Source organism: Alexandromys fortis, unplaced genomic scaffold (genome assembly GCF_014885135.2).
Source record: "Alexandromys fortis isolate MF-2015 unplaced genomic scaffold, M_Fortis_MF-2015_v1.1 scaffold_22, whole genome shotgun sequence".
NCBI lineage: Eukaryota > Metazoa > Chordata > Mammalia > Rodentia > Cricetidae > Alexandromys > Alexandromys fortis.
Genome location: NW_026067900.1, coordinates 16,605,524 through 16,627,693, shown reverse-complemented (window position 1 = coordinate 16,627,693; position 22,170 = coordinate 16,605,524). Strand labels below are relative to the sequence as shown.

Below are 22,170 nucleotides of genomic sequence, written 5' to 3'. Positions count from 1 at the left end.
GACTACCTCTACAACAGTTCTTAAAAGCAGAATCATTTGGTGGCTCACGCCTTTAATCCCAGCACTCAGGTGGCAGAGGCAGGTGGATCTCTGTGAGTTCGAGGCCAGCCTGGCCTATAGATTGAGTTCTAGGACATTTTCCAAAGCTACACAGAAATCTTGCCTTGAAAAATCAACAACAGCCGGGAGGTGGTGGCACACGCCTTTAATCCCAGCACTTGGGAGGCAGAGGCAGGCGGATCTCTGTGAGTTCAAGGCCCGCCTGGTCTACAAGAGCTAGTTCCAGGATAGGCTCCAAAGCCACAGAGAAACCCTGTCTCGGGAAAAAAAACAACAACAACAACAAAAACAAACAAAAAAAATCAACAACAACAACAACAAAAACCAAGCCAAACCAAACCAAAAAAAAAAAATCCAGAATTATTATAAATCAAGATAATACACGTGGGGGCTGGAGAGATGGCTCAGAGGTTAAGAGCACTGTCTGTTCTTCCAAAGGACCCGTGTTCAATTCCCAGCACCCACATGACAGCTAACAACTGTCTGTAACTCCAGTTTCTGGGATCTGATACCTTCACACCAATCCACATAAAATAAAATTAAATAAATCTTAAAAAAAGATAATACACGTGTAACCATAACCACTTTCCTGTTTGCATTTTATAGGTGACAAAAAGTGATGTTGAGAAAAAGAGTAATTTCAAAGTGTCTAAAATAAGAAAGCAGGTTCAAGCAAGTTCAGTTTGGTTCCAAATCGTGTCTTATTTCTCTTTACGACCTTGCATTCTGAGCTTGATGCAAAGGTAATTACCAGCTCATGTAATCATCCGTGGAATTACTACTGGGTGTCACACAGACAGACTTTGGATCAATCCATTTAGGAACTGACATCGGAGGCGACTGCTTTGAAACTGGTAAGGCAAGCTGCTCAACAGTGGGACACTTCTGCTAAAAGAAAAATTCCATTACTTAAGAGTTTTCAAATTAGACAATGAGATAACAGCTTAACAAATAAAACCTTTATAATTGTAAAAATATGAAAACCAAATCATGATAAAACAGGTGGGCATATGTGTATGTTCATGTACATATATGCAGGAGTTCATGCACATGTACAGATAGAGCTCATTGGTCAACTTGAGTGTTCTTCAGATGTCAAGCACTTTGTGTTCTGAGACAAAGTCTCGATCTAGGACCCAAGGCCTAGGCTAATCTACGAGCCTCAGGTCCTAGGCCCCACCTGTCTCCATCTCCCTAAAGCACATGCCACCACCCCACGTGCTTTACATTGACACCAGGATCAAACTCAGGGCCCCACACTTGTGCAGCAAGTACTGACTAAGCTACGGCCCACCCAATCTCTAGTTAAATTTTATTACATTCTTTTATTCCAAACTCTTAATCCTAATATACTCTATTCAAACTGGTTATATGTCAGAAAGGCACACATTACTTAACAAAACAAGACCCAGCATCTTCATTGTATCAGAACTATTAAGTGTTAAAATTTTATAAAATGTTCTTTTACCTAAGGAGATGAACTTCAATTTGGGGACAGTTTTAGTTTTTAGAAAGTATTTGCACTAGATTGCACTGATTAGTTTTAGACCTTGACACCTCATTATAGAAGAATCACAATGGATAAATCTATTCTACTTTTTGTAATGGAGTCCTTTTAACTTTAAAAATGGCTAAAAGACCTCTCTTCTTGGAATATTTTCACCTTTGTTTAAGACCTCCTCGTGTATAAACAGGAGTGCGGACATGTACGCTGGGATTAGTGATGAGTATGTGAGGAAGAAACTGCTCGTGTAAGTTACTGAGCAATGGAATGTTATAGACAGTGATGCAGTGGGCTGCATGCCCTTGGTATTTTGGAAGTAAGGTAGTGAGCACGCAAGTGTATGTGGCTGCCATGAAGGAATGATCATTAGAGAGGAGTTACGAATGTGAAGACAGATGATATATGGGATGGGTGTAGAAGCCAGGAGAAATTAGGAAGCTGCTGGCTTTTGTAATGATCCAGAGCCCAGTATTAGTTTTGTTGTGGACCGGTCTTCTTAATTTGTGGGTCACGATCCCTTTGACAAACCTCTATTTTCAAAATATCTACACTGCGACTCATAACAGTAGCAAAATTACAGTTATGAAGTGGCAATGAAATACTTTAATGGTCAGGGGTCACCACAGCATGAGGAACAGCACCAGGAAGGCTGAGAACCACTGTTCTAGACAGTCTCAGTATGTAGCCCTGGCTAGACTGGAGCTCACAGAGATCTCCGGGAAGATCCAATGGCTCTAGCTTTCATGAAAACCTGCATTTAGGGGGCTGGAGAGATGGCTCAGAGGTTAAGAGCACTAACTACTCTTCCAGAGGTCATGAGTTCAATTCCTAGCAACCACATGGCGGCTCACAACCATCTGTAATGAGATCTGTCACTCTTTTCTGGCGTGCAGGCATACATGGAGGCAGAATGTTGTATACATAATAAATAAATAAATATTTAAAAAAATAAACCTGCATTTACAGGCACATACCCACACATACAAAAAACTAACAAAACTACAAGTCTAGTAGTAAACTGACAAAACCAGAACTTATCCTGACATGTACTCTTACTGAACCTATAGGTGTACAGTATTCTGAAAAAATAACATCTTGTAAACAAGTGATTCCACTAAATATGGCATAAACACTTTAAGACGCAGTACCCCACATTGCCACCAAGCTTCAGACAGGTATTACTAAAGACAGTATGTCCTTTAAGGGAACACATTACCTCTTTCTGAGTCTTAGGGGTAACATCCGGAATGTGCCACTGGTTCTGGCTCACACTCTCAGACTTTCTTGTGGACTGCCATGGTTTGTGCTTTCTTTCTGCAATCTCTGATTCTTGACGTACTTTAGTTTCTNCTCTTGTTTAATAAAAAAAAAAAAGGGGGGGGGAGGTTAGAAGGTCAGCAAGGGTGGGTTTGAGGTGTCTGGGGGGGGTAAGTGGGCATTGTGACAACATGGCTTCTCCTTTGGCATGTTTAATTGTGATGTTTAACAGACATCCTTGCAGTTTAAGATGATACTTTTAAAATAAAATTCTCTCCTAACGATGACTCGAGCGAAGATGTTTTTAACTGGTTAGCAGTCTTTCTTCCATTACCGATTCTCCACAACGCAGTAACTCAAGCCCATGGCAGAAATGAGGCGAGAAAGGCAGCAAGGGGCCCACCACCTCCTCCCAGCTCCCAGCCAGCAGAAGCAGGTTCTGAGGGGTGCGCACCCAGTCCCGCCCGCTTCCCACCCACTTCCGGGCCCCGCTTCCCACTCCCAGCCCCGGGTCCTGCAGCTCGCACCGCCGCCCAGCGCTCCCGCTCGGCCGGCCCGGGTCCCCAGCGCCCGTCGCCATCACCGCCCCGCAGCCTCCCGGGTCGCAGCCGCTCCGCAACGCCCGCTCCGCTGCACTCACCTCGGGAGGCCGAGCAAAGACGCAAACTGCCGAGCCCCAACTCCTCTCCGGAGCCACGTTTGAATTTCCCCGCTGACTTCGACGCCACCTCCGATTGGTTACGGCTCATCACGTGGCAACGCCGGTCGTGATTGGTTCCGTGCGCTGCGCCGCCTCCTGCGTGGAGGCCCGGCGCACCCACCTGCAAATGTCCGGGGGAATTAACCCCGTCTGCCCGGGCTGGCCGTTCGCCGCCTCTCACCTCTGGCCTGGGTCCATCGGCCTGGAGTCAGGGGCTTTGGCGCTCCCCCGCAGGCCCTTCCAACACCCTCCAGGGAGCCTCGGCCTCGTCTTCACCCCAAAGCCCATCCTGCCCTTTCTTAGGATTCTGATGCCCCTCCCGCCTTGACTGCCCAGGCTGCGCTCTGCGCTCCTGACCTCCTCCCTCCCTGGGGTGCTGCGTTTAGAATAGCTTGGCTAGGCTTCCTGCCTGATACCCAACGCCCCTGCCTCCAGAGTGCTGGGATTAAAGGCGTACGCCACCACGTCCACCTTCCAGAATAGTTTAAAATGGTCTCTACATCATTGTAACACCTGATTCAATATAGATATGATATGAATAGGTGTTATACAACATTATTTAGGGAATATTGACAAGAAAAGTCTGTTCAATACAGATGCAAGTAAAAAAAAGTTCATCTACAGTTGGTTAAATCCATGGGTGTGAAACCCACATAGAGGGTTTAATGCAGTAATCCCTTAAAAAAATAAGCCATCTTTTCCGGGCGGTGATGGCTCATGCCTTTAACCAGCACTAGGAGGCAGAGGCAGGCGGATCTCTGTAAGTTCGAGGCCAGCCTGGTCTACAAGAGCTAGTTCCAGGACAGGCGGCAAAGCTACAGAGAAACCTTGTCCAAAAAAAAAAAAAAAAAAAAAAAAAAAAATGAATTTGGGTAAAAAAAAAAAAAAAAAAAAAAAAAAAAAAAAAAAAAAAAAAAAAAAAAAAAAGAAAAAAGAAAAAAGAAAAAGGTGTTTGAAAAATAAACGCAGGTGATCCTCAGGAATGAATAAAGCCTGAGACTCCCTTCCCATATTGCTGTGTGAACTGTGTCTCAACTATTCCTGCTCCTCCACCCCGGTCCAGAGAGGGGCATCGGACCCTGACAGTTTGAAACCACCTTGGGCAGTACACCAAGACCCCATCTCAAAATAAAACAAAATAAACCCCAAATACATAAGTAAGTGCAAGCAATAAGGTGATATAAACTATGCTTCATTTTCATTCTGGAAAAAACAAAACAAACAAACAAACAAAAACAAAAAAGGGGAAAAGGGAGGAAAGAAGGGGTCAGGTTTACAAAAACTGCAAGGCAGTAACTTCCCTAAGTAGTTTTGAAAGTTTAATTGGAAACCATACCAGATTTAATAAATAAATCTGCTTTTCTGCTTTTTAATAAATAAATTAAAATTTTTAAGTGTGCATATTAAAGTCTTACTAATAAAGAGAAACTAACAAACTACTGTTCTTAGACCTCCATTTTAATACAGATTTTATTTTACTAGCTTCTAATTGACTGTCTTAAAGGCCTAAAAACAAAAATGCCAATAACATCTTCACAATTCAATGAATACCAAAATTCTAAGCTCTAAGCAAAATATTAACAATTAATGAATGACCTAATAAATTATATCAAAATATAATTCATTCCTAAATGCTGCTTGCTAAATACCTCCCAAAAAATCAGTGTACCTTGCTATAATCAAAAAGAAATATGACTAACTCAACAAAAGGTCCTTTAATAAAATCAATGTTGAACCACACACATACAAAAAAAATATTAGTAATCTACATCTAAAATAGAGCTTACAGGATTAGATAATAAACAACAATCAAAATCTATGACAGCTATAATTTCAAGAGTTAAAATACTAAAAATGTCCCCTTACAATAGAGACAAAAAATTTATCTCTCCTAGCAATAATAAACTGGACCTCTTAGATGCTGCAAAATAACCAAGAAAATGAAAAGGATCAGAAAAAAAAGTTACTTATTTTCAAAGATGATTGTGTACCTACAAAACCCCACAAACTAAGCACTGACACATGCCTATAATTTCAGCCCTTAGTAGGTGGAGGCAGGAGAATTAAGAGTTTGAAGCTACACAGCCTAGCATGAGACTTTGTCTCAGAAAAGAACAAATAAAACAGACAAGTATAAATACAAGACTCCTAAAGAATACATAGGGAAATTATTAGACTTGTTCAGTGAATGTAGAAATGGCAGTATATCTACATTAAAAAAATTAATTTTGTATACCAATAATAAAGTTGAACACGAAAACTTTGCAAAGCAAAAGATATCAGCTTTCCTAGGGGTTAGGGATAGGTTCACCACAGCATATACAAGAGCTCTAGAGAACACAGCTCTCTCAGTGTATGTAGTAAGTGAAAAGCTGATGAAGGAAGAGGACAATAGATCTCTAAAATCTTTACAGGTTCAACTGCTTCTCAATCAAACTTCCATTTTTCAAAGGATGGGTACTAATGCATAACTCCTAGTATTTTCATGGAAATTCAAAATGCTAATAAGAACTGAAACAATCCTAAAGAAAACAACGAAAACATCACACTAGCACTAACAGACATCAAGACTCACTATAATAAAGACAAAGTAACTATGAAACAAAGACAAAAATCCGAAACCACACACCAACATACAATCACCTAAGTTTCCAGACAGAGAAGAGAGGGTATTCAAAATAGCTCTGGGTCAAACTGACATTTGTATGAGAAAAATCAAGAACAAATCTTTACACTTTATCTTATACATATGCATTCACGTTCATATTAAATTCAAGCAAAATTGAATCAAATATGAAAATGATTACCTAAAATCTGTAAATAAGTTTAGGATACTGCATAGACCTTGTTTAAAATAAAAGAAAGTACAAGAACAAAGACTGGTAAGGAAGAATGCACAGAAATTCAGAATTCCATTTCATCAAATTAGCTACCAAATGAGCAGGCCTATCTGATGAAGATGATTTTCCCAATGGTATCAAAAGACAAGAAAATATGAGATATAGCTTCAAACAAAGAGCAAGGCTAGGAATCTGTTCCCAATCAACTCAAGGCAAAGAATGAGAAGACTGCTCTAAGGATGAAACACTGCTTGGGACAGAGGCTCTCCTGGGAGCCATGAGCTGTTGCGGGCCATGACTCTAATACGGCAGATGGCAACTGGTAATTCAGATGTCACCCGATAGACGAATTATTCTCTGATGGAGAGAACCCCAGCTGCTTCTGTCTATAAAATCACATGTGCAAAAATAGCTGTGGAATCTCCCCATTACCGTGCATTTTTATGTAATTTTACATGTTAACTTCATGACTACATCTCAATCTTATGGGCATGTATATCTGTGAAAAGTCAGATGACTTCTCATTAAGCTATATAATTTTGATGAACAGAAATACACCAGGATATGCTTCATAACTAGATCTACTGTTCCACCAGGACTGTAAGACACTTAGAAGCCTGTTTTGTTTCATTACCCAGACTAACATGAGAAAACAGTTTCTCCCCAGTCTAAGACAAGCTACACATATTTAGCTGATTTAATACCTCAGAACAATTTCAAACTAGACTCTCTGTAAACAGATTGTAAGTTAAACACTTTACAGATATGCACAAGGACAGAATTACAGGTGTCTACAGGTTATTAGCACAAAGCAACCTAAAATACTATGCCAATTTCTCTCACCAAGCCTGGCTGATAAAGGACCCATTCCCTGCACAAATTCCTCAGCAGCTTGTCTTACTGGGCACTATGCCCCTGGCCTCAGGTCATAGCCTCTGCACCAGGAACCCTGAAGCTGGGTGTTGCCATGGTTTCTAACTTCCCTCAGATGCAGCTTTTGTAGCCTTTTATATTGAAAGAAGTTTGTTGTTGAACGTGTACATATATAAGCTATGTGAACGAAGGAGCTAGGGAAGAATCAGAATGAGAAAACAGGAACTGAAGGAGAACTGGAAAGAATAAAGTGCTTGACCCTCAGATTGTGGATGTGTCTTTTCCTTCAGATAGACAGGACATTTTTCTAAATCCCTGCTGCTCCGCAGACATTCTTTTCTGCAATCCTGGGTACAGCCCAGGGAGCTGGTCTCACAGGCTACAGTACCTGGGACATTGGACTTCCAGTATTAAAAACCATGAAAGCACCAGGCAAACATCAGGGCAAGTCCCACTTGTCTCCAAAGTCCCTCCTCAGCTCTACGACAAGGGGAGAGGAAAACACTGAAACCTCTGACTGGACTCTGGGCTTCCCATGAACATTAAAATATTATCCTCAGCTCTTACCACAGATTCAGAAAAGCATTAGAACACACTCAAAGTCACCTGGTAAGCCTGCTCTTCCCTGAGAGCAGCTGCTTACTTTGGAGTGTAAGCATGTCACTCAAGTTACCTAGTCTTACTGCCCACTCTACCCATCTCTCTTCAATTCAGCCTCACTGGACAGCCCTGTTTAGGTTCTATTTGTCTGCCTAACCTATTCTCTCGTACCTGAGCTCTATTACCGTGAGCTGTCACTTATATGCTAATGGGATTTCAAATTTCGTCTCTTTCATATATTCTTCCATATTTTCCCTAATTCAAATTAGGTTCCTAAAATTGTCTTTCTCCTAAATTCTCATAGCGTTTTACTTGCATCTCTCCTAAAATCTGCACATTTTATTCACATTATGCATCACCTATTCTACATACACCCCATAATTGATTTGAAATTTTGGGACCCCATTCCTAAAATTATTGGATCCCTAGAACATTTATTACAGTATCTATATAGTGGAAAATCAAAGTATGATTTAAAATAAAAATGAGATTGGACTGTGATATAGAAGTTGCTTTTATGTCCTTTGATAAAAATAGCAGCCAAATCAACTAAAAGAAATAACTAGGTTATTTTATTTCTATTATATTTTCCCATCTCTCTTCATTTTACGCACCCTCTAGAAAAATAGCTTCCTCCCCTACAGGATTCAATATGCACTCTGTAAAAAAATTAAAATGGAAAATAAAGGAGGACAGAGTTTTGTACCACAAATAGGTTGTTAATCTGTTTTTTCAAGCTATGTGCCCTCATGTGTGTTATGACACGTGCACACTTGGGTATCTGTGAACACATGCAAATCTGAGAACAACTTCAGGTACCAGTGTTTGCCTTCCATTTTGTTAGGTACAGGGTCTCTTCTTGTTCCATGTTGTATACATTAAAATAGATGGCCCATGAGTTGCTGGGGATTCTCCTGTCCCTGCCTTCCGTCTTGCCATAGGACCACTGGAGTTAAAGACCTATACTACCAAATTCAGCTTGATGTGGGTTCTGGAGATCTGATTCAGTCCTCAAGAATACATGGCAAACACTTTACCCACAGAGCCATCTCCCCAATCTATGTGCTTTATTCTTTGATACTTTCAAACATATATAGAATGAATCATTTTCATGCTATGGTTACCTTCTCTTATCTTTCTCTCTCCCCAACTGAAAGGCTTTTTATTCCCAACAAGTCCCTCTCTGACTTTCATGTCCCTCTTTTGTAACAGCCCACTGAGTTTAATCAAGGTTGGTTACATGAGAACTTACCTTCCAATTTTGTTAGGAGACTTGATTCAGTTTTACTCTTCAAGATTACTAAATCAGAAATAAGCTCAGAACTTTTTTCACCGGACACCAGAGAGTCTTTGAAATGGACACTTTGAATGGGCTACACAAAAAGCATAGAAAGATTTCAAGTAAGATAACAATATTATAATTAACAGTACTTCTAATTTGTCCTACTGTTCAATATAATAAAGTCTTATCTATGTGAAATGACTGTAAAACTTTATCTCATATTTGAGTAGGTTCACAAACTCAGAAAATATTAATTTTCTCAATTACTGATTAAACATCAGAACAGACATAACCGTTAACTTGGTTAATTTGCTTTTTCAGTGGACATATTAATATTACTTAATTATTACACTATATTTCACCCAACAAAGAAAGGGTTAGAAGGTTTATATCCACCATAGAATAAGTCTGATGACAAGAGAAAACATAATTATCTTGTTATTTATTTACTTTTTATTTAGTTTGTGTTTATGGGTTATGCAGTGCTGGGAAATGAGCCCAGAGCCTCACATACAGCAGCAAAGTGCTCTACCACTGAGCAAAAACCCCTGCTCTGATTTTACTGTATCACTAAGGAACCGCACTAATAAAAATTAGCACTTGCATAACCTCAATGCAGTAGTTTTTATAAATTCAGAGAGTAATCTTTTTATATAATTAAGTACCGTTCCCTAAAAATAGAGAAAATTAATATTTCAAAGCATAAGACCATTAAAGCTTGCAATGCTGAAAATTTATACCACAATGCCAGGGATTTAAGTCAAGTATGCTAAGAATATTAAAACCCCTAGAAATCACTGTATCTGGAGCCAGTCACTTCTTTGTAAAGTTAACGAAGGTGGAGCAGGGCAGATTAACTTTGATACTTATGCTCTCACCTCTGTACCAAGATGGGCTCTGGTTTTAAAGATGCTTTGAGTCATAAGATAAAACACAGTAATAAACAAAACCTGGTGAATAGCTCCATGTTGATTGCTAGACCCAGGCCAACTAATCCACTTAAACATATGCCTAATTAGTGTACCTCATGGTTCTTCTAAAAGATGGTTGACACTTGCTCGAACAACTTAATGTTTGAGCGACAGTCCAGGACTTGTGTGTCACCTCCCAGGGTGGTCTCAAACCTCCTGTGGCTTCACCAATACACTGGAGATAGATAAACACTAGACCCTTTCCCTAAAAAAGCTTTATAACTTTTAGACCTGGAACCTTTACTTCACATTCACTTAAAACTGAAATACCTTTAAAGTTCTCAATTCACAGGAATCATTTCCACTTGGTTTGGATCCAGGAATAATTGATTCTCGGGAATCTGATCCGGATATCTTTCTATTACCCACGAAAAAACGGATTTTAACAGTTAACTTGAAATTGCTTCATCATTTGAAAATTGGTTTTAAATACACATATTTGATACTACACACTTTGAATTGGAAGCATCTGTTTAAGAGGCATCTTTAAGAGTGACATAATTCTAAAACAAAGGTGACTATGCTTAAAAATTAGGTGCTGGGCAATGACAAAATTGATGAAGAGATAGGTGATTGCCAATGTCTTCATTACCTAATAAGTCACAGCTGGAGTTCAGATAAGAATGTGGGAAAGGAAAAGTACGTAGGCTTTTCAGACTGCACACAGATCAAGGATAAGAACACACAGTGAGCTGACATGTGGACCTCTATAATCTGGCATACAGTCTTCTGTAAAAAGTATCAAAACATGGCTGAATAAAGCTTGAGGGATGGGGAGAATTTAAAAAAAAATACATTTTTAGAGTGGGAGAAAATCTCCTGCATGCTTCAACTAGGTATTTGAAATGGAGGCACAAGACAAACAGGGATATGTACCTTGAATGCAGGTACCCTTTTAACTATCACCATTTACTCAAAGTCTAAATATAACAAGGCCTCAACTATGGAAGGTACCGACTAAAATAGTTGTTTCTCAATCTTACTAGCACCCACCACACATCCAGCATATTCACATTTCTTACATGGGAGCAAACACTAAAGCTGAGAGTAGGGGCGTATACAACATGCCATGAACGACATTTCATTCCTGAAGATGGAGTCTTACGATGTTGCCCAGGGTAAACCCCCCACCCCCACCCCAACCTCTTGATTTAAAAGATTCCCCTGGCTCACCACCCTGCTAGCTGGGGTTACAGGTCTGCACCACTGTACTCAGCAGTCCATTAACTTATCCTATTTCTTTTCTCATTCTGAGCATGACTAGGGCCCTAGGCTCAAGCAATCCCTAGAACTACAAAGAAAAATAAACTAACCATAATCACTACTACTCAGTAAAAAAAAAAAAAAAAAAAAAAAAGATGTTCTGACATCAGTCTTTAAATATAAACAAAATTTAAAAATCCAAACTCAAACATACCTTTTTGAAAAATTTGGCACAGCTGAACCATCTGTCTTCACATGATAATCTGGGCTATTCAGAAGGTTAACCGGGACTCTTCCAAAGGGACATGACTAGAATAGATTTGAAAGATTAAGAAACCAATGGATCCACACAAAGAATTCACTAACCATTGCCTTCCTCAAAGGACACCAAAAATGACCTACCGGTTTAGCTTTGTTAGTTTGTTTTAAGGGATTTCGATGACTTATTTCTGCATCTTGTGGAGGTATGTTCTCTCCATATAAAATCCTGGCTATAGCAGGCTGTCCTCTGGAATCACAACTCATGTTCCTATTCTGTAGATTTCCAAGGGAACTAGAGAATGATTCTTGGGCAGTTAGTACTGTAGATGCTGTAAAAAATTTCACAATTATGATTAAATTTACAAAAAAAGTAATCTTATAAACAGGAATATTTTAAAAGACAACTTATAATAGGTAAGAGCCTCATGCAAAGTATGGAAGCACAACAATGCCATCAATACATTCTTTTACATGGCTTTATGCCCAGGATAAAAGTATATCCTTTACTTCTAAATAAGTACAACTTTCTTACTTGGACCAAGTCATTTTAAAGGAGTTACCAACACAAGTTTATGCAGGAAGGACCTTTGTTTCTGAATATCTTACCTCTTATACACCTACAATCTAACTTTAAGTTTTAAGTACTATATCTAAACGATTTTTTTTGTCATCTTTAAAGTATCCCGAATCCTAATTTTACTCCAGCAAACCATAGTACACACTGACAGTCACCTGATAAACTCTTCTTGTCCTCCTCTGACAGTAGCTGCTTTTTCTGGAGGTGTAAGTTGCGCATGGCGATCTCCAGCATCTGCAGCGGCACTGCTCCGCTTTCTATAGCTTTATGAAGAAGCTGTTCGCTTTTTTTAAGATTGCCTAAGAGAGGAAAAAATGACTGATTTGATGCAGCACTTTTCACCCTCCATCTCCAGCTGCTTATTTACGCATTAGTGCCTGGGGGGTGAGGAGCAGACTGACTCCCATTATGGCACAGGCAAACAAATAAGCCATTTCTCACTTCTCGTACATATACTCAATTCCTCCACACCAACTCCTGTCCATCACTGAAACACCATTTAGAAGTTTAATAAATTAACACACACACAAAAAAAACAAACCCAACTACAGCAATTAGAAACATCTCAACCATTCTATGTAGTACAGCAGTACTAGTAACAGTCATGTGTTATAACAAACTATTCACTGTAACATTTAGTCATCAAGACTAAAAATTTGTTAAAGCCTCTTCTTTACATAAAAAGGACAAAGGGCCAACACCCGCTGTTAGGTTAATCTACACCCAACTGCCAAAATACAAAATAACCAAGAAAGATTACATACAACTATAGAGGTTAATAAATTTTCTTTCAAATGCAAATTTATCCCTAATATTTGATAAATATTCAATGTGTACATCATGGATCACACAGGATGTTATCAACAATAACGGAACCCATGGGCTATGGTGCTATGAATGTGGCCCTTAGGGTATAGAGAATATAAAGTAGGGAAAACACTTCAAGATATCACTATTGGAAAAGACTTTCTGAAAGGAGTCCCACATCTTGGAGAAATGAGGCCAAACTGGCAAATGAGACTTCATGACATTAAAAAGTTTCCATACAACAAAGGAGATAGTTAATCAAAGTAAAGAAACCACCTGTAACATGGGAATCTTTGCCAGCTATGCATCTAATAGAGGTCTAATATCCAGAATATAAAAATACTTAAAAAGAAAAACAACTAAGCAATAAGAAAACAAGTCAAACAATAAATAAGCCAATGAAAAGGAAAGACAGACGTAAAGGAAGAAATACAAGTGGTCAATAAATACATGACCGTGTTCAACTTCACTAGTCACCAGACAAATGCAAATCAAACTGCATCAAGAATCCATCCTATTCCAGTTCTGACTGGAGTATGTGAGTCACTAAGAATACAAACAATAAATGTAGGTGCGGAGGTGGACAAAAGAAAATTCTTATAAACCACTGATGGGAATAAAAATTAGCCCAATCTTTGTGGACATCAGTACCAAGGCTTCTCAGAACACTAGAAACAGACTTAACACATGGCCCAACTATTTCCTGGGTATTCACTTACTCAAAGGACATATAACATAAAACAGAGAGACTTCACAGCAGTGTTTGCTGCAGCAGTATAGGCAAGGCTAGAGACGTGGCTCAGAGTTTAACACTTGTTCTTGTAGAGAACCAGGGTTTGGTGCACAGCACTCACAGGGTACCCCACAACCATCTAGAACTCTGCTTTCAGGGGACCCGATGCCTTCCTCAGACTTCTATGGGTTGCAGGTATATACATGGCTCAAGAACATACAAGCAGGCAAAACACTCATACACATAAAACAGAAAACTAGTCACAACAGTTAAGCCATGAAATCAAGATGGGTATCTAACAGAGAAATGGATAACAAAAATGTGGTATATATACCCAATGAAATTATTTTCTGCCAAAAAAGAATGAAGTTACGACCTTTGCAGGAAAATGGGTGCAACTAGAGACAATCATATTAAGCAAACCAAGCTGATTTTAGCTAAATATCATTTTTTTCTTTTATGGCCCTAGATGTTTATACAGTAACATAAAATCATGTGTATATATGTATATATATAAGCAAATATATATATATATATATATATATATATACATGCAAATAGAAGTAAAACTGACTGGGGCAACAAAAGTGATTAAAGAGGGAGAGGGAGAGAAAAAGGCAGGTGGGGAGAACTGGGGTAGGGAAGATGCACTCACTCAGCATATAACACATGCCCTACAAAAACCTTTAACAATTAAATCCTTATGTTTATTGAGAAATGTGAAAAAAATTGCATGTAACTGAGAACTTTAGTAAACCTAAATACTTAGAGAAGCACCAATAATTTAAGACCTTATTAACTCAAGTCAAAAAGTCATGAGAGCCTCTGGAAAATGCTGGGATCCCCTTCCCCTCTAAAGGCAGATCCCAGGAAGCTGCATAGCTCCAGCAGCCGTCTATCCACCCTGCTCAAAGCAATCACAATTTTGACCTGGCGGCTACTGCTACGCTTCAGGGATTTAGTTTTGTGTTTATAAACAGCTCAGTTTATTCGTTCTCCGTTACAGCTACTATTGAAAGGCCACTGGGTCTTAAAGGCCTGACCAGACCTACCATAAAAAGCAAGGAGATAACAGTTTCTCTAGGAGGGAAAGTGTGTTTTATAAATACACAGTACACTACAGATTTGATTACTAGAACTTGGGAAACGCCTCAGTAAACTGAGGATTCCCAAACCATGTCTGAGTTGTTCAACGTTTTTTCCCACCTCAAACCTGGGGAGGAGTTTGCCTTGAACAAACCTTACTTTAGTCACATCAGGTATAAAATCAAATCAGGTACAAAGATCCCCAGAATATGAGGGGAAAAATACTATGGAATAGGCAGCTTAAAAATGTCTCAGGGATGCCCCTACCCACCACCAGCTGCAACAGTTGGGAGAGCAGGCCTTGCACCTCATGTAACAGCACAATAGAGTTAACTCTACTGGCAGAGGCATGGGTGAGTAAGAAGGAGCTGTCCCTATTACCCATCAGTCACGTGGTGGCATGGGTGGGAGCGAGATGCCCTCCCCTCTTCTGTCCACCAACGCTTGACCTTGAGGTCCTAAGAGAGGGAGTGCCAGCCCTGCTCCTCCTCCGCTGCAGCACTCAGGAGAGTGGCCCCTGTGCCCAGTCTGGGCAACACAATAGAGCTGGCCACGAGGACAGGAAAGCAGGGGAACAAGCCCTGCCCGTGGCTCACTGCTGCAAGGGGTGAACTTGCAGGAACGATGCAGGAGAGTTCACCCTGGTGGTGAGAGGGTAAGAGAGAGCTGACCAACACTGCAACTACCCAGGCCTAGAACCAGGGTTATGGGCTGGTCCACCCCAATATCCACCCGATCCGTGATCCTGTAGACCAAAGCTGCAGGATCTCCATGACACAGGGTAACAGCAGGGGTTCCAGTGAGGGCCCAGCATCACTGCTGTAGCAGAAACCAGAGGCCTCAAGCTAAAGATTCTTTGCAATGAACACTTGCAAGCGAAGATATACTGATAAAAGGGTTTACTGCGTGACTCCCTGTGTCACACTACAGCTTCCGTGATGAGATTCCCCCCCCCTTTTCTTTTTTCGCTTATATTTTATGGGGGTGGGTGCTGCAAGGGCAGAGGGCGCATACTCAGGGATGGGAAATGAAAAGGATCAAGACGCATGATGTGAAAGACACAAAGAATAAATAAAAAGAAAGTTAAACAAAGATTATAATTCTTAACAAGCTTATAAAATGTCTCACAGAAAAGATGCTTTGGCCTTATAGCAAAAGGCAGACTATGAAGGATCACGTAAGCAGAAGAAATGTTCTTGCAGTGGGGTATTAGGGAGATCCACCAGGTCAAGGTCACAGTATTATTTTAACACACCCTCCAGGGCTAGGACACACAGACTAGACAAGTTTATCTAAGTTCCAGCATTTGTATTCTACAAATACTCAATGAGAAAGCTTTGCTTCAGATGTCGGGGTTTATTTCCACAGACCTTTCTTTGTGAGCAGAGAGCAGAGTGCACACTCTACTTACACCACAAAGCACGCCCGTTCCACGCTCTCATCTGCTTAACTGCAGTATTTCCGCTTTAATTGTTCACTTCAAATCTATGATTCAACACTACGTACACTAGGACGTGCTTTCACTTAAATTGTACACGTGACACTTTCAGATTACCTTGAGACAGTTCAAACTGTGCAAAAGACACATGCACAAAAGCAAACTTCTTGCAGTTTTCTCTGGCCATTTGAAAGTAGTCATGAGCATCATCAGGTTCTTGAATACTACAACAAAACATACCCAAATTTAAAAAATCCCAAAAGGACATAGTTACCTACCATTGATAACTTCTCTTTTCAAAGACATGGATTATTGTTTATGCAAAAATAAGAAAACCTCTGTGACATTTGTGCACTGTTTTAGGAACTTTCTAAACTCTGCAACTTTGAAAAATCTATATCCACAGGAAAATATTTATATTAAAACAAAAGTATTGGGTTAAAAAACACAAATTACAAGTTTTTACCTTCTCTCTTTGTAATGTAGTACATATATAGTTGGTTAAGTGTAGCTTCAAAGCTAAAACTTAAGCTTTTAATTCGGCAAGTCTGACTTGGATTCGAGCAAAGCTCTCATTCTGGCCATATTTATCTGGAGGAAGGGCTTCAATTGCTTGACTATAGCGACCGATCAACTTATTTAAAAAAGCATCATTTAGGGGGACACTGTTCTTCTCTAGTTTCAGCAAGAAATTCAACCAGTTCTCTGGGGTGTTCGCCATCATCATAATTTGGTTAACCGTTTCTGTATTATATGAACAAAAAGAAAAAGAATTACAACAAAGAAACAGATAAATAGTAAACAAATTACAGTGCCCTCCAAATTATAGCTAAGCATTTACAATACTGCCAATGTACATAAGCACATTACTATTTTAATTCATGATTTTATTTATTTTTAAAATAATTTATTTTGGGTGTATGGGTGTTTTGCTTACATGTATGTCTGTGCACCACATGCATGCACGGTGCTCTGGGAAGCCAGAGGTCTTGAGATATCTTTTTAGGATTGTCTAAACTATGTAATTATAACCTTAAAAACAGAGACAGTTGTGAACTGTAGTATAGGTGCTGGGAATTGAACTTGGGTCCTCTGCCAGTACTTTAATCACTGAGCCATCTCTCCAGGTCATATCTCACTATTTTCAACTGTGAGAATTCACACTGAAAAATTCTCTATCAATCATCTAATTCATGTTTCAGAAGTATGAGCCTCTGGCTGGACACAACCTTTCCTTGGTAATAGTAATAATAATAGCCAACGTTAGTACCATGTACCTCAGACTTACTTAAACTATAACCAGAGAAGCAAAGGAACAAGGGCACTAAGGCTTTCTTCCAAGTTTCCTACATTTCTCTTAAACGCCCTGCTAATTTCCTGGTCTCACCAATCCATGCCTTCAGATCCTACAGGGCTTCTTGTGGGCATTAGTTTTCTTGCTGTGAAATCTCATCCTACATAGAACAGCAAGAATAAACTTCAAGCAAGGCATGGTGATACACACTTTTCATCCCAGGGCTGGGGAGGCAGAGGTAAGAGGATCTCTGTGAGTTTTGAGATCAGTCTGGTCTACACAGCCGTATCAGAATGGCTAAAGGGAGACTGTCTCAAAATAAATAAACCAAAACCACAACAAGAAAATAAATTTCAGTCAATCTTGCTTTGTTTTTATAGCAGTTTCATATAGCCCAGGTAGTATACAACTCAATACTTAGCGGAGGGTGACCTTGTACCTCTGGTCCCCTCTCTGCCTTCTGGGTGTTGAGTTTCAAGGCATTCAACAACCAAGCCTGTCCTGCCTAGTGTACGCAGTCCTGGATTAAATCCGCCAAGCATAGTTTCACTTGGTAACGCACTTATTCAGTGCTGACTCGTTGTTTTGTTTTTAAAGAAATTTACCTGCCAATCTCCTAATTAGGGTATTTTAGTGGTTAATAAGTACTTACAAATTATAGTTTCCCAAAGGAGCTGTCACTCCATTTGCAGACAAAAATGACTCTTCTTGCTTTCTGCAAGAACACCTCACTCAGGACTTTGCTTTCTCACTCTGAATTTAATTTGGCCGAATCCTAACTTAATTTCTCAGTTTATCTTCTACTAATTTCCTAAAAGCTACTTTGTGAAATACCTAAAAAATGCATTTTGTCGTTTGTGATCTGGAGATAGATTCCCAAGACCTCTGGGCACCAACCAACCTCTCTATTGAACAGAGAGTGCTTCCAAATCTGCAATCCCCTTTCACCTGAGAAATTTTTAAGCAACCACCAGGAATGCAAGAATATGAAACAGGCATACAAATTGAACACTTAATGCCAATAACATAAATCAACCTATTTCAAAACAATTTTGTCACACACAATTTTACCATTGATCAAGAACGAAAACAAAGCCAGGCAATGGTCATGCACACCTTTACTCCCAGTGCTTGGGAGGCAGAGACAAGTGGATTTCTATGAGTTCGAGGCCAGTCTGGTCAACAGAGTGAGTTCCAAGACAGGCTCCAAAGCCACAGAGAAACCCTTTTTCAAAAAAACAAAACAAAACAAAACAAAGAATGAAGGCAAACCTATATCCTAATAAAATGGATGCATTTATTTATATTTTACGCAAAAAAAGACATCTTGGCTGGATATTTGAAATTGGAAGGCAAGGGGCTGGAGAGATGGCTCAGTGGTTAAGAGCATTGCCTGCCCTTCCAAAGGTCCTGAGTTCAATTCCCAGCAACCACATGGTGACTCACAACCATCTGTAATGAGGTCTGGTGCCCTCTTCTGGCCTGCAGAGATACACACAAACAGAATATTGTATACATAATAAATAAATAAATATTTAAAAAAAAAAAAAGAAATTGGAAGGCAAGGAACATCTCTAGTGTTCTCCAAACTGATCAGTATTTTGATTTTATTTTCACCAATGCTGAGATTGCCACTTACCGACCATAAATATATAGTACAAAATGGAAGAAATACATTCATGGCAATTTTAAAAACTCTTGGAAATTCTGTTCTAATCCTAAGCATAAATTAACATTTTTAAATGAAATTTAAGTCAGCAAACCTGCAACTTTTAAAATCAAGCATTCTAACATATTACAATCCAAAGATAATGGTAATTTCATACCCATAAGGAAGAGCAGCGGGAAAATGTTAAAAGTTTTGCTGTTGTTCATTAAACTATTGCATTCTTGTAAGAGCAAGAAACTTCATATGCACAGTTAAAACATGCAATCATCTCAAATCTCAGCCAAGGTATTGCAGACGGTGTACACCAGCACTGAGTGGTGGGACACTGTGCACAGTGCACACACTGGGCACTTGGAACCGAGGCCACAGGGCAGCTGAGCAATGCAACATGGGCACATAGAGGCAGAAGCACCTTGGATTTATCGTACATTTGCCTTTGAATTAAATTTCAATTACCAAGCATTCAGACATGGTTGCCAGTTTTTCCTAACCTGCCATCCACATAGTTACTAAGTTCTAACCCACAGTTTATAAAGATGGAACACAGAGCATCTCTGTCTTATCCTGTGAAGAGCCATATGATGACCACTCAAATGACATCAACCATTCGAAAAATAAAGACCAGCTTGTGAGCCTAATGCTTCTGACAAAGCTAGTGCATTACGCGCTCAGCTGTCGTCACCCACTAAGTGCCAACTTCACACCAGGTTTCATTCTAAGCACTGGACAGAGCAACAGATTGGAAAACTGTCCTCATGGAAACAGCACTCTAGTGGAGAACAGAACGATATCTAAACATACAGATACATTATACATGAAATGAATTCGGGCTGTATAAACAGCACAAGGGGACACATTCCCATCTCAGTTGGCAACTGTCTGAAACAGGCGCATTAGGGAAGGCCACGCAAGCGGACATTTAAAAGTAGGAAGAGGTCAAAGTGACACCTGTTTGGGACTGGAGGGACCTCTGGCTATAAGAGGGCTAACAGAGGAAAGGGGGTGGGGAAGCCACAAGACCAATAGGAGGACCCTTCAAATCCAGAGTTTGGTGTTAAGATTCAATATAACTTTAGGAGACTGGAGAGATGATGGCTCAGGAGTTAAGAGGATTTGTTGCTCTTGCAGAAAAGCCAGGTTCCATTCCCATATGGTGGCTCACAACTACCCATAAGTCCAGTTCCAGGGGATCCAGACCCTCTTCTAACCTTCAAGAGCACCAAGCATGAAAGTGGTATACACACCTATGTGCCGGTAACACATGCACACATAAATCAAAAAAAAAAAAATTTAAATATAACTTCAGTAAAATTCATAGACCTTCCTCAGCCCATAAAAAAAAAAGGAGCAGATAAACAAAAACAAACAGAAAACCCTGCACGTGTAAGGCGAGCAGGCAGATTAGCCAACACAGCCAGCTGGCAGGAGCAGAAGAGTTAAGAAAACTACCGGTGAGTACACTAATAAATGATGCTTTTTTGTTGTTGTTTTGAGTTTTTGATGCAGGGCCTTACTGTATTTCCCCCGCTGGCCATAAACTTGAGATCTTGTTGCCTCGGATCTCCAAGTGCTGGGATGACGGTATAAAGTACCCTACCATGCCCATGATGCGTCCCCCTGCCTCTCTCTAGACAGCAGAAAAGTTTGTAATATTTATCAACAAAAAAGGTAAAGTATGAAGTACAGTCTAAATTTCTGAAGAAAAAAAACCATGTTAGGCAACAAACAGTGGTTGATCTCTTTCCTTTACCTTAGAGGCAGTCAATAAAGTTGGGGTTTTGTTTGTTTTTTAAAGAAAAGAAAAACTCACCTGTAGGATCAGCACAGATTTTATTCGAGCTCAGCTCATCAGTAAGGTCTTCCTTTATCTTATTTTTAATATCTCTTACTTTGGTCATTATGGAATCAATTGTCAACTTCCTGCCATCTAATTCTTCAGCCTCCATTTCTAAATTGTAATTCATCTTCCAGAACGAAGAAAACAAAACATTAACTTTGTAAACATATCTAAATGTCATTGTTATTCGGTGACAGTGGAGCACCAAAATCAAACCAAAACCAAACAAAACATGCAAAGACATGGGTTTACAATTTACCAGAAAAGTTTCAACAAGCCAAACACATCCCAATATACTATCAATGACAGTACACTGCATGTATCTGGAAGACAAATGCTGGCCATGAGTTTTGTTTGTGTGTTTGAGTCAAGGTGTCCAGTAGCCTAGGACGGCTTTGATCTGTCTACGTGCCTGCGGCTGCTCTTAACTCATCTTCTTCTTTCTCCCCCCTGGTGCTAGGATGAATACATACACTACCGTGCCCAGCGGATGCCCTTTAAAACTTCATTTCACTGAAGGTCTTCCTTTCACTATTTTTTTCCCAGAATTATTTTCTCGGGGCCATCTATAGATTTCTTCATTAAAAACAAGAGAAAGGAAGTGTTCTCTTGAATTTTGGGAGTGATAGAAGTATGGAACCCGTTAGGTACTGAGAATAAGTTGCCCCTTTGGTTACGTACTCTGCCGGAGTATTCACCGACATTGAGAGTACAAAGCAAGAAGAAAAGCCATCCTTCTGCTGATTGACTTTCAACAGTTCTGTCCCTGACAAAACTGTGATTTGCGCCTTTGCAATTCTAACGCGAGGATTAAGGTAGTGTCGCAGCACTGGGCAAATCCCCGGCTTTTTTTTTTTTTTTGCGAGGATTTTGTTTTGTTTTGTTTTTTGTGTACACATTGGTTTTATTGTAACAAAGCAACTTGTACACTTCAACATTTAAAATGAGCATCTTTTCCTTCCAGTGAAAACCAAAAAACTAAAAATAAAAAAAAAATTAAAAATAAAGTTACAACAGAAAATGTGAACTCCAAATAATAGAATTCTAGCTTTTTTCCTTTCTCTGTATATTGGGGCTCAGAGATTACACTGTGTCTATGTGAATGCAGACAGTTAGCATTTAACCAACATGTATCTGTCTACTTTCTCTTGTTTAATAAAAAAAAAAAAGGGGGGGGG

The 22,170-nt window shown here is 39.7% G+C and overlaps 1 protein-coding gene and 1 long non-coding RNA gene across 4 annotated transcripts in view; one reads left to right on the top strand and one right to left on the bottom strand.

Moving 5' to 3' along the window:
- LOC126491692 (uncharacterized) overlaps window positions 1–802 on the top strand; it is a 53,239-nt gene extending 52,437 nt beyond the window's left edge. The window contains exon 5 of the long non-coding RNA XR_007589436.1: window positions 667–802. This is a non-coding gene — a long non-coding RNA (uncharacterized lncRNA). The remainder of the gene's footprint in view (window positions 1–666) is intronic.
- The window catches only part of Ttk (TTK protein kinase), a 44,689-nt gene extending 22,647 nt beyond the window's left edge, over window positions 1–22,042 (bottom strand). For 2 of the 3 annotated variants that reach the window (XM_050127471.1, XM_050127461.1), the window contains exons 1-8: window positions 16,310–16,576; window positions 12,284–12,427; window positions 11,693–11,880; window positions 11,505–11,599; window positions 10,358–10,445; window positions 9,087–9,207; window positions 2,781–2,911; window positions 812–948 (exon numbers count right to left, since the gene is read on the bottom strand). In XM_050127471.1, coding sequence (XP_049983428.1) covers window positions 812–948; window positions 2,781–2,911; window positions 9,087–9,207; window positions 10,358–10,445; window positions 11,505–11,599; window positions 11,693–11,880; window positions 12,284–12,427; window positions 16,310–16,460 — 1,055 coding nt within the window. In that variant the 5' untranslated portion in view covers window positions 16,461–16,576. Of the gene's footprint in view, window positions 1–811; window positions 949–2,780; window positions 2,912–9,086; window positions 9,208–10,357; window positions 10,446–11,504; window positions 11,600–11,692; window positions 11,881–12,283; window positions 12,428–16,309; window positions 16,577–16,722; window positions 16,937–20,965 lie in introns of those variants that run through there. The other variant, XM_050127480.1, reaches the window with a different exon arrangement.
- Between the last annotated feature and the right edge of the window lie 128 nt (window positions 22,043–22,170).